The sequence below is a fragment of the Vigna unguiculata genome, chromosome 3 (genome assembly GCF_037176805.1).
Source record: "Vigna unguiculata cultivar grain cowpea cultivar isolate G323 ecotype 2 chromosome 3, ASM3717680v1, whole genome shotgun sequence".
NCBI lineage: Eukaryota > Viridiplantae > Streptophyta > Magnoliopsida > Fabales > Fabaceae > Vigna > Vigna unguiculata.
Genome location: NC_140794.1, coordinates 65479926 through 65493189, shown reverse-complemented (window position 1 = coordinate 65493189; position 13264 = coordinate 65479926). Strand labels below are relative to the sequence as shown.

Below are 13264 nucleotides of genomic sequence, written 5' to 3'. Positions count from 1 at the left end.
CTGGTTACTTGTGTCAGTTATATGTAGTTGATAATATGTGCAACAGACAAGTTGTAACTTAAAAATTGTCAACGACATGTACCAAAATAATAAAAAGAATTACAAAGGATAATTAAAACTGAGAAAAAAAAAAGTAAGGATAACAATAAAATATGAAAATTCATTAAAAAGATTTTAATCAATTTCTATTATCAACTATTTCTATTATTACAATTGTGAATGCTATGGTTCTCCCGTTACAGAAGGAGTTGGAACAAAAATGACAAATTGGCATATAATAATACTAGGAACTAAGAAGTAAAATGAAAATTTGTATGCGATTTTTTTGTGGTATCTTTCGTTAGATGTTAACAATGAACTAACATAGATTAATATATTCATCCACTATTTTTATGTATTTATTGTTCAATCTCAGAAAAAATGAGATTAATTCTAATGTAACGTATTATATTAAATTTTCTTAAAAAGTATAAAGACTACATTAAATAAAAAATTGTTAAAAATATAAGAATAAAAAATGCTACTAAACCATAAAAACTAAGATACATGAGATAACATACCTATAAAGATTAAAAACAAAAAATAGCATTTTCATACTTATCAAGACTAAAAGTAAAAGGCAAAATATTGAAGGAATTGAGATAAAAAGTAATATTTAAAAAAAAATTAATCATTTTCATATAACGAATATTTAACTATAAGAGTTTGACACTGACAACCAACAATTTAACCAAAAAAACTGTATAGATAGACTAAGGACTTTATGATGTAATAAAGAATAAAAATTACAAAAGACTTGTAAGTATAATTAGAGTTAAAGTTAATTGACAAGAGTTTTCGATAATAATAACAATAAGTGTTATTATAATTGAATAAAATGAACAAAATTAATTTAATATTAAAAATACTGAATTTTTGAAATGAATGATTGAATTAGCACAAATATGTTACCTGTGTAGCAACTATAATTAATTTGGACAAAATTTAAGAAAGAAAGTCTCGTACGTTAGACGTAATTTTTTAACTTATAACATCAGAATCTCTTAAAAAGGAGTAATAATTGCTAAATACAAATACTTACAAACCCATGATACTATCTTCGATTTTTAACTTCAAATCATATTCCAGGATATTATTCCTGTTGTTTCTTCCTTAAATATTAATGCATATGCAATATCTTACTCCTGCTTAAATTTAATGTTGACCACTTCCCTTCATTTTTCAATGAAAACTATATCATTCATACAAAGCACGCATCTAGAAATGATCTTTTTCATATCACCAGCAAGCACATCCAAGATTAGATAAAAACAATTAAAGAATGAAGACCGAACATTAATATAAACTTGTCACTGCAGTGAAACGTTTTGCCTCCTGTCCGTGAATTCACTCATTAGTAATTACCCCATTATATATGTCTTGTATTGTTTTGAGTCTCCTATTGCATATAATAAGAAGAATAATATGGCACTTAAGCCATGAGACTCTCACTTAACCAATTAACCTTATGAATTACACTCTTCTCTTATGTCTAAGTCATGATAATTGGTACTTTCGTTGAGAATAAAGCTAAAGAAAATGTTACTAAAAGGTTGGATCAAGGTGTAACACACTGATGGGTAAGTGAAACCGTTAATGTAAGGGGGAAAGACTACAGTAGAGCTAGTGCTACTAGAGTGAAGGTTCAGTGAACATTGGTTCTTAGAGGAGATGACAGTGTTATAAATCTCATGTGGAAGGGAATAAAAAGTTTAATGTAGTAGTTAAGTCATGAGACTCTCCTACTTAGTGAACTATTTCGAATGCTAAGTCTTAACCTGAACTGCCCAAAAATAAGCCATGTAAACAACTTGGAAGTGAATATTTTTCCTTTCCGAAGTTTTTCATAGCACTTCAATCAGCATTATAGGATACGTGTTCTTCTACAAATAGTGATGGGTAAGTTTTTCATATGCATGTATCTTTCTTTACTTTAATACCTGCCCACCAAATCAACCCCTAAAGAAAAAAATTAAATAACTTATGATCCATACCTTCCTCTCAAATCCTAATTGATTCCCCCACCTTTGCTATCTTGTTTCTTAATTCTGTTCAATTACCTCTTCTCGTAATTTCATACTGATTTGAATATCTCTGCTGTTCTTATATGCAGGAGGACCCCTCCTCCATTCATTTAACAGTTTCTTGTATCTCAAGATCGCACTAAATGAAGTGGTAAGCGAAAATAATACCTTGTTCTACACATTTGTAAACCTTAACATGAACATCATCAGAAACAACAACTTTACCGTATCCACTTTCTTTAAAGGTTAGACATCTATATATAATGGGTGATGAGTGAGTATATACTACCAGGTTCGCATTTGATAACCCTTAAGGTTAGAGAACGGCAAGCAATTTTTGCTTCCCAAATATGCACTAAATCTTTCCATAGAGAACAGAGGTTGACAGGGGTCAAGCTAAACTAAAGTATGATACTAAATTATCATAAAGGCTCCCCAAGGAGACATGATCGGGCCTCTAGTAGGAGGCAAGGGAAGAGGGAGAAAAAAAAAAAACAAGCGAAATTGAATTTAGGTTCAATCTATTAGTCACTAAAGAACAAGTAGGTAAAAATTAGGGTCTAAACTCAAAAACAATGTAACCAATTCAGTGAATCAACATTCATTATTCAGGCAAATAAACATAACTGACAGTTACATTGCAGAGCAAAGCAATAACCTCTCATCAAAGGCTCGCACTCTGAGCAGGAGGAGGTGGCGGAACCACGTAATCAACAACGACCACACTGTCGATCTGATCCCTAACCTTGTCCTTCTGGTAATTCACCAACTCCTGATTCGAATCCACGGCGTCCAACTCGCTCGGTCCCGCGAAAACAGCGAGCGAAGCAATCGAGAAACCCTTGGCTCTCCCCGGCGAAAAATTCCCCCCAACACTAAACTCACTAATCTGCTTGAAATTCTCGGGAATTCCTCTAACCACACCCAAAACGTCGTCCTTAGCCGCATCCTCCTTCAATTTCAAGAAGCTGACACGAAGCGCCGAGCCCGGCGGCGGAACGAGGTTGCTGAGGCCATCGGCGACCCAATCGACAGCCATGATGTCTTCGATGACGGGGAGGACGTTTTCCTTGACGACGGCGACGTGGCTGGGGTGCGCGGAGTAGGCTTGGAGATCCTCCTTGGACTTGTAGCGGGTATGGAGCATGTGAGTGAAGGTTAAAGAAGAGGATCGGTTACGGAGGAGCGGGCCCACGCTGAGGTGGAGGACGGTGTCCAGCGACAGAAGAGAACCGAGTCCGTTCATCATTTCACTCACCTTTGACGCCTCCGTTTCCTCCTTCACCTTGAAAAGGACAATGTGCTCCACCGTCTTTGCTGACGTCATCTTGATGGAAGATCGGAAGGGGCGCGCTTGAACCTTACGGAGCTGTCTGGAGGCCGCGAACGTCAGAGAAAACGGATGTGACAACGGCGTTCTCAAACGCAGCATCGTAAGCACATATGGTGTTCCTTGTCAGTGCCTTACCTTCAATCATATCGCTGTCGCTGACGCTGACGCTCGGGGCTTAGCATTTTCCTTTTTTTTTTCTACTAAATTAATTTGCTCCATGTAAGGCCCGTTTAATGTGTATGGTGGGCCAATGGCCCAAGTGAGCTCGGGCATTGCTTTCGCACCCCCAAATATTAGGGGCACTTCTCCCTACACATCCAAGAAGAATCTTTTCGGTACCCCCAAAACCAATCTTATTTCCATATTTGCTTATGGTAAAAAATAAGAGTTACTGTGTTTTTTGACCGCACACCCCAAAAACGCCTGACGCTCTGCATCCCCAAAACAAACCTCAATAAAGCAAGAATCTAATTCACTGCACCCCATCAGGAATCTTTGACCTAACTGCTGGTCCGCGTGAAGTCTTTTCTCCCTCATTCTCCTCTTCTCCCACACAGCCTCCACACACTCTTCCTCCGTCTTCTCCCACGTTTGCTCTTGTCCCACACATTCTCGCACACAGCCTCCACACAGTTCTTCTCTGGAGCGTCCACACAGTGTTCATCTGCGACCTCCCTTTTCTGGTTTTCTCCTGCGCAACTCCACAAACCCATCTTCTCCATTTGGCCAGTTAAGTAATGTTTTTAAATTTGTAATTCATTTTAGAAATGGTTGTCTGTGTATTTTAATTGATTTTAGCAATAGATTACAAGATCCGTTTCATCAAAATTGAGAAACGGTCTTCGTTTTAAGAGTGCACTGAAACAGCTTTACAAAATAGTTTCAAACATGTTCATTTTTTTTGTCCGAATCGGAATGTGAGATCCATTTTCCAGAATGTTGAAACGGAATACACATTCCGTTTCTTTTTTTTTTTAATTTTACTGAAACAGTTTGTGGAATCCGTGTCAGAGGTGTATGAAACGGAATACACATTTCGTTTCTTTTTTTTTTTGAATTGTACTAAAACGGATTGTGGAATCCGTGTCGGAGGACGATGAAACGGAATACACATTCCGTTTCCTTTTTTTTTTTACAGAAACGGATTATGGAATCCGTGTAGGAGGATGCTGAAACGAATTTTAGTATCCGTTTTGGGTTTTTTTGTTGGTTTTTCGTGTACGCAAAAAAATCAAAATTTATGGGAAACGGAATACAGATTCCGTTTCGTAAAATTGTGAAACGGATTCTGTAATCCGTTTCAAAAGAAATTGCAATTTTTTTTTGAAACGGATTACAGAATCCGTTTCACAATTTTACGAAACGGAATTCGTAATCCGTTTCCCATACATTTTGACTTTTTTCGCAAAACGGCTTACGCAATTTGTTTGGTAAAGGTTTGAAACGCATGCCAGAATTCGTTTCATAAAAGATTTCGTGTTATAGTTTCTGAAACGGAAAACAAATTCCGTTTCACATCACAAAAAAAAAAAAAAAAAACTTAAGCTAGTATTAAGGCTAACCTGGACAGACGGGAACTACCACACTTGGAGAGAAGATAAGAGGATGTAGTTACTCACAATATCACCTTCCTTCAAAGAACCAACAATCACAGAACCTTCAACCACAATAACCACAACTACAACGCAAATTGAGACACCGAGAGAATAAACATCATTCCTTTAAAAAAAATAATGAAAGTGATACAAACCGGAAGTGGGACCACCACCCACCAAAGACAATGAAAGAATGAAGGACAGAAAAATTAAAGCTCTCAGGGACCACAGAGAATGAAACTAAGCAAAATTTTAAATGAAAGCAGAGTGGGATGGAGAAGAAACGGGAGAAGAAGAAATAGTAATAGTAACGTTTTGGGGGTGCAGGGATGTTGGCGACGCAGTAAATGAAATTTACTGCGTCCGTACCCACTTTCACTCATATGTTAAATAAGGATATAATGGTACCCACCTTCACCCATATATTAAATAAGGATATAATGGTAAATTTTGGGGGTATAGAAATAGTGTTGGAGGTGCAGGGAGAAGGCCTCCAAACATTATTAAGATATCCACTTTTTCCTAAACCCGTTTTTGCATAACAAGTCAAGTACTATCAATTCTGGTACAGGCATTGAACAAAAAACCATTTTATTTATCCAGGGACTCCTTTAGAGATTTTATTTACCGCTGCATTTACGAACAAACTCGTATGGTAATAATAGCAATGAAATAAATTTTTTCTAAAATAATTTTAAATTTTTTTTTCTTATAACTAACTCTTTTATTTTTTATTTTTAATATAATAAGCAGTTTGCTTTTCTAAAATCTTATTTTTCATGTTATCGGAAAAATTAATCATTTTCAAATTTTGTCACAATATTAAATTCCTTTACAATAAATTACTAATACTACGATTTAATCCAGTAATCATAAACGAATCTTTAAGTATATTCTCAACATCATTAGTAATTAGTTTTCAAGTTCCAAAAGTCCACATTATTACGAGTTGTCATTCAAATTAAGCTAAATTATTTGAAAAGTTTGTAACTTTGTTAATCAAGTCATGAAATATTTTCATCAAGTCTCTTGCTAGAGTTTGATAGAAGTGCAAAGATTCGAATAAAATCTTCAAATAATTTAAAAATTCATTCCCTTATTCAATTATGTACTAAATTCTGAAGATGTTTTAGTATTCTTAATATTTAATGAGATGACCTAAATAATAAATACCATGGATCACGGTCACTCAAAGATATATATTTTATGTATTAGAAAATATAAAAGAAAGACAAATTACCATTAAATAAATAATTATATTATATTATATTATATAATCTTTACAAAATATGGAGTTTCCGTCATGTGAAAAACACATTAAAAAAGAAAACAAGACAAAATGAATGAACATCCCAAATATTGGATAAAGAAAGTTGAGCCCCGCAGGTAACCACACAGGTAAAAAAATCACTGGAAGTAAAATATGTCAGACGCAAATCAGTTTAAAGCTACCGATGGGTTTAAGATACATTACCAACGTAATTCAACAGTTAACAGTAATAGCATCCAATGATTAACAGATGCAGAAGATAGAGGTAGTAGTTATCGTGAGACGCAGAAGTTCAAGTCCAAACCAACGTTTATTTAGAGACCATTTGTTATGCAACGTAATTGATTTTAACAAACAAATTGATAAATGGTCTTTCCTGGAGTGTCTAATTAATAGCTAAATGCAAATGTAGAAACTCCAACTACCACACATTCTCAAACATAGCCGTGTTCCCACTTTCTAATCAAAGTTCTTACCAGTTAAAATAGCTTGACTAGTACACTTTGCCATCAAATAAATAACGATAAAGATATCAGAAAGTGAATGGTAACCAAGTTGGATTTGCAAACCAAAATAAATAACATAACAAAACAGTTACTGCAATGCTTGATAATATACTAAGGGATTAACATATCCTCCATTACAACTCGTGAATCTCAAAATTGAAACCATTGTCATCCAAAATTCAAAATAACTTAGTAGAAGAAACCTAGGACCTTACCACCAACATTCTTTCTCCTAGCCTCTTCATGATCCATGATGCCAGCAGAGGTAGTCAATACAATATACCCAAACTGCATAATTAGTAAAATCCAATAAGTATAGGAACCTTTGTGTGGTTAATCTGATGATAGAGAAACTCAACAGAAATTATTTGATCTTAAACTTAACAAAAAAAAAACATGTAGAACCTTAAGCAATCTAACTCAACCATTCAACAAAAATTTCACATCATACAAGTAATTTTATCTCCATAATGAAGAAATATTGACCCTTTTACAACTGATCTTAACGAAACGATAAACCAATAAATTACAGAAATAAACTCTTAATCCATGGCACTATCCAGAAGCTCATATAGACATGAAATGAACACAACACAAAAAAAAAAAACGGTATGAAACAAAAAGAAAACACTTTAACTTACCTGTCTTGAGGGGAGAAGCCTAGCAGTCCAAGGTTCGATATCTTTGACACCCACATCAAAGCGAGGGCTAATAACCCCACATTTGTTCAGTCTACCGTTCAATTCAACCACGATTTTACCAGCCCTGTGGTCATCAACGTACTCGAACTCTCCAATGTAACCTACACGATAAATCATCACCGAACACAACAACAATTCAGGACACAGACTAAATGATGCAACGAAAAATAAAAGGTTTGATTACTGAGAGATACCGTGCTTCTGCATCACAAAAAGAAATTTGATAATGACTTTGGAGGATGGCCTAATCATGACTTGGCGCTTCCCCCTTTTCTCAGCATTGTACATGCTCTTGAGAGCATCATTCAACACACTAACCCTCACCATAGTCGCTCACTGAAAGACAAATCTCAATTACAATCAATGAATGAAACCACGCAATTCAACAGGATCACTTTCAAGAAGCAAAAGCATAAGTTGAATCTTACCAAGGAAAAGGAAGAGAAGCCTCAGGAACCTGCGTCAGTGCCTTTTTCCTTCGAGAGAGACGAACAACAGAACAAAGATGCGAACACACAAATAAGAAGACTAGGGTTTAGAAGATTCAGAGCCTCATGGGCCTTCTTTTATTGTAATTGGGCCTTTGTAATTAAATGATTATTTTTAACACGCAAAATGTAATGTGTAATTCTGATTCTATCAAATTTGATTTGCAAATTTTGTTCTTTAATATTTAAAGTTAAATACTTCATTTCTTTAACTTTAAATATGTCATATATAATTATTAAATAAACACAATATATACATATATAATAGAATGTAAGGACAATTTAATCAATAGGTTAATTTTTAACAGTTGAATAATGTATTAACAATGGATAAAAACTACTTAATTTAAAAAATTAAAATATCGAATTTCTAATTAAAATTTATAAAAACCAAAGGTATATATTTGTAAAACTATAGATAAAAAAGTATATTTAAGAAAGAACTTTTTAAAAACCATCATTTTTTAATATTATTTTGTTTTATTTAATAAAGTAGTTCAACATTTAAAATAAAATAAAAAAATCTTAAGATATTAAGATAATAAATAACATTTTAAATTAAAATAATTAGATTAATTTTAAAGATTCTAATTCAACTAAGAATTATATTCATTGCTTTATATAAATAAGATAATTAACTTTATGAAGTTCACACTTTTAATATATTATGAAAAATATTTTTTATGTTTTAAATATTTTCTTACTTTTTATAAATACTCTATTTTTTATTATAATTTTAATATAATTTACTTTTATGTTCCAAAGAGATGTGAGACTATTGTATTATAACATAGATATATATAACATTGAATGATTACTTTTTTAATATATAACAATGATTTTATGTTCAGAGGCAAAAATAATTAAATTATTAAATGTATTTTATAACTTTAATAATATTGAATATATCAAATAAAATTATATATATATATATATATATATATTACAAAAGAACAATTTTAAAATTTAATATCGTAATAATATGGTCTGTAATTAATTATTTTCATTCAAATCTCAGATTATATTTTAAGGTTTAACGTAATCAAATTAAGAAACAGATAAATGTTATTTTGTTAAAGTTTGATTTGTCAAACTATCATTTTTATAAAAAATTACAAAATTTTATTATTTTGTTTTTATAAAAAAGTAAAAAATTATTCTATTTTATAATTTTATCAACTTTATAAAAAATTAGTTGAAGGTATATTTTTTTTTTCAGGCAATATCAAATAAAGGCCTAATTAATTAGACTGATAATTTAGTGTGACTTTTAAATGATAAGACGAGCCTTGAAGTGTAAGGGAAGACAAAGAAAAGCTCTCAGTTAATGGATAAATATTTTTCTCTTGATTATCCAATTCTTCAATATTCATACACACAAACAATGTTCTGTACCACCAAACCATCAAAATATACCAAGTTTTGCAGTCCATTATTATTGTTATAGATATAGCACACTGCAGGACGCCACCATAAAAGATCACATAAACAAACTAATAAAGATGGTGGTGACTCAGTTCTCACTATGGCACCACATAATAAAGCACCATCACCCTCTCAAGATGTTTCGCGATCTTATCATTCTTCTCATACAACCCTATTTCTTCATTGGAATCTGCTTCCTCTAGTTCGCTTAATCCAGGAAAAACTTCAAGGGAAGCTATGGAGAATCCATTGGCTCTGCCTGCAGAAAAATTCTCCCCGCAACTCACCTCAATGGCCTCTTTCAATTCGCGCTGAATTTCCCTTATAGCCCCCAGGATCTCCTCTTTAACGCCATCTCCACCATCCTGTTTCAACTTCAAGAACGTCACTCGCAAGGCGGAGCCCGCCGGCAGAACAGCGCCTCCGGGAACCTCCGGAACCCAATCGAGGGCCATGGTGTTCTCCACCAAGGGCGAGTTGGCCTCGATCACCGCCAAGTGGGTGGGGTGCGTCGCGTAGGCATGAAGATCGTGCTTGGACTTGAAACGCGCGTGGTAAAAGAGGGTGAAATCGAAGGAGGTGGTGGTTCGGATGCGCAACAACGGTCCCACTGTGGGTTGCAGAAGGTGTTCCAGGGAGGCTAGTGAACGGATTCTCTTCAGCATGGTATCTGTCTCCGACGGCGCCACGCCGTCTTTGACCTTGAACAGCACCACATGCTCCACCATACACATCCTTCTCTTCCTCTTAGATAATCTCACCAAGTACTCCCTTTGGAATTCTGCATACAATTATCTCTTTTATTTCTTTCATCATAAAAAACTAAATAAAAAATAGTATAAATGAGACCTTATCTTACCTAGGTAAGGTGAGAAAAGTGTACCTAGACAACCATGCCAACTACAATAAAAAATAGTATGTGCCCTTTGCTCCTGAAATTCAATCCACACACTTCAATGCACCTTTTCCACACACCCTTTCTGATTCATTAAAGTTCCCATCTTTTCATTCCCGATCATTTTATTACAATTCCCATGCATTAAAGCTACTTTAGCAACACCGGATACAAAGGAATTATAATTAAAATAAAAATAAATGAAGAGGAACAAAATAGATAATAGAAATAATAATTTTATTTTATTAAAAAAAAGCAAAAATAATAACAAATTTTCTTGAAAAGAGGAAAAGAAAACTATAAGGAATATTTTAAAAGAAGTATTTTTTTTCTTAATTTTTATCTCAATCACTGGAACAGTACAAAACAGAAAGATTTTTTGTGTCCTGCTTATGAACATGAATGAGTTCCATCAGTTCCTTTTATAACAAACTTATGTTTGAGTTCCTTTGTTAACCCTCATATTTTTAGGTCCCTGTACAAGGTTCTTGTTTATGAACATGAATGATATTATGAGGTAATGATTTAAGCCAAGTATCATTCTCTCACAAGTTTTTGTTTCTGTTAAGGATTGAGAAATATCTTCGAAGAAACAAGAGATACCGCACACAACAAAATAAAGAAATTAGTGAAAGAGCGATAAATTAAAGGGCAATTGACTCAATCTGAAACATATAAGGAGAGTAAGATGCAAAGTGCAGTCCTTAAAAAACAAAAATACATTGTCCAGGATGACATTTTAGGCCTTTTAAGCAATGAAGAACCCGTAGAACAGAATTCCAGTATGCTTCTTTGAGATATTGCAAAAAACTGTGCTAAAATGTGAGTAACATAAAGTTTTCACCAATTAATGGTGAGATAAATGAAGCCACTAACTAGTTGTCCATAACAATCTTTCTACAGTTTAGAAAAGAAAAGACAATAAACAAGGGACTAAGATGTAAGAGATTTTTTTTGTATGTTTGATATCTGTACTTACTTTAAGTTTGTTTTGACATAGGTGGAATGATGGAGCAGGCTATATCATTATTGTTTGGAATTTAAATCTTCTAATTCGTTCATTGTAGCTTAGCCTTGCAAGTGAATTTATGAAAGCATGATATACAAATTTAAAGTAGGGACATGTCTTTGTTTCTGTCTCTGCTTGCATTATTTCCAATGGCACCAAAATGAAGGTTATGCACGGATTGCTTCTCCTCTCACCATCTCTTTTTAGTTTGAAGGTAAACAATTTATGAACTCAGTTCTGTGTTTCTTCCATTATTGCGGCGGGAGTAAAAGATTAGTGCCAGCATAGGTATTGAAATTTGATGTAGAAAGCTCCATCTTTTATAAAAATTTTGTTATTAACGTGGTACAACAGCCTAATTCTTAATAGGTTTGTGCTTCATAATAATAATAATATGTATTTAGCTTGTTAGCAAGAACTGGAATTTAAATCTAATTCAATTCCACAAAACTAATTTTTAATCAGGTGAGATTCGCGTCTACTTATATATTAGTGTAAAATGACCTTATTTTTTGTTGACTTAAGATCTCCAACTCACACCAACATATATACATGTTCAGCATAGTACATAGTACTAAATATTAATAGGTGGTCCTGAAAACAATTCGATGTGTGGTAGAATATCCAACAAATAATAAATTCTTCGATAAGAACAAAAAAGCAAATCTTAGTAGGATGGACTTTAACTTATAGCTTTGATACCATGTTAAAGATTAATTTACAGATTTTGGTCAGTTTTTTCTAAACAAAATAGGGGGTTGACAAAATAATTACAAAAGTTACCAGGAATAATAGCGATTTTTGTGGAAAAGTGAATTTGCCATGATGCATAGCAACTTTTATGATTTGATAAAAAGGAAATCGTCAGGACTCCTACCAACTTGTGTTGAAACTGTTTCCTTTCATGGTGACTTTCGTTTGTTAATTTTTTTTTTAAAATTAGTTTGTAGCTTTTTTTTGTTATATTATTATTTCATTTATTTTTTCTACTGTGGAGGTATTTTAGTTTCCAAATCCAAATTGTGTGTGATTAAATTATATGTATGTTTAATTTTTTAAATTGAAAAATGAGCATAAATATTAGAGCATTGATTATAAAAAAAAATAGTAAAGTATATGAAAATTAATAATATAAATAATTTATCACATTAAAGTTGGAATATAATTATGGAATAAATTTATATCGTAGAAACGAAGGATATCACAGTAGCAATTGTCTCTAACATTAGTAATTTTGTCTATTTTTAGTCTTTCAATCCACTTGTACTTTTTGGTATATTATGAAATAAATATCTTGTTAATTCTAGTTTTATGAAAAATTTCAAAAAATTTTATTTTTAGACAATTCAACTTTAATTCATTTTGATACATATTAATTACTATGTTACCTTAGTTCCACGTCTTTACATGCAAAAGAAATTAACTCAAATAAAATAGTAATAAAAAAGTTAAATATGTTTTTGGTCCTTTATCTTTCGGTTAATTTTGGAATTAGTCTATTTTGAAACTTTGGACCAATTTAGTTATTCATCTTTCGAAATATATGAATTTAGTTCTTTTAATCAAATTTTGTTAGGTTTATTTGATGTTTCGTATGCATTTCATGATTGTATTTGAGTTGTTTATACGGTTTGACACATTTTTTCTTTAATATTAAGTCAAATATTAAATGAAATGCGCTTGAAATGTCAAATAAACTTAACAAAATTTGATTAAAATGATTAAATTCACGTATTTCAAAAGATTGAGGACTAAATTAATTTAAAGTATAAAAATTGACTAATTTCAAAATTTACTAAAAATTAACGGATAAAAACATATTTAATCCTAAAAAAATAATCAAAACTGAAGTCACTAAGACTGAGACCTACACCAACTTCATCTCAATGTTGCTAGGATTCATGGATGGCGACTTCGTTTGAATTTAGGAAAGAGAGATCGTAAGCACTCCTAGCGACTCTTCTTATTTCCTAATTCGC

The 13264-nt window shown here is 32.7% G+C and overlaps 2 protein-coding genes and 1 pseudogene across 4 annotated transcripts; all 3 read right to left on the bottom strand.

Annotated features, from left to right (window-relative positions):
- Positions 1-2567: 2567 nt before the first annotated feature.
- Positions 2568-3568, bottom strand: LOC114175954 (stress-response A/B barrel domain-containing protein UP3-like). The gene has a single exon (XM_028060810.2). The coding sequence runs from the start codon at positions 3493-3495 to the stop codon at positions 2728-2730; it is 768 nt and encodes a 255-aa protein (XP_027916611.1). The 5' UTR covers positions 3496-3568; the 3' UTR covers positions 2568-2727.
- A 3225-nt stretch (positions 3569-6793) lies between these two features.
- Positions 6794-8037, bottom strand: LOC114176586 (small ribosomal subunit protein uS8-like). Its single transcript, XM_028061668.2, has 4 exons — positions 7897-8037; positions 7663-7804; positions 7409-7569; positions 6794-7055 (listed from the first exon to the last, which is right to left on the bottom strand). Exons 2-4 carry the CDS (start codon positions 7793-7795, stop codon positions 6957-6959), a joined length of 393 nt encoding a protein of 130 aa, XP_027917469.1. The 5' UTR covers positions 7796-7804; positions 7897-8037; the 3' UTR covers positions 6794-6956.
- Positions 8038-9280: 1243 nt separating this feature from the next.
- On the bottom strand, positions 9281-10394 carry LOC114176738 (stress-response A/B barrel domain-containing protein UP3 pseudogene; annotated as a pseudogene). 2 transcript variants are annotated; one of them, XR_014993586.1, is made up of 2 exons: positions 10241-10394; positions 9281-10162 (listed from the first exon to the last, which is right to left on the bottom strand). The product of XR_014993586.1 is annotated as a stress-response A/B barrel domain-containing protein UP3 pseudogene, transcript variant X1 (transcript). The 2 variants fall into 2 exon arrangements; XR_014993587.1 differs by having other exon boundaries at positions 10265-10364.
- Between the last annotated feature and the right edge of the window lie 2870 nt (positions 10395-13264).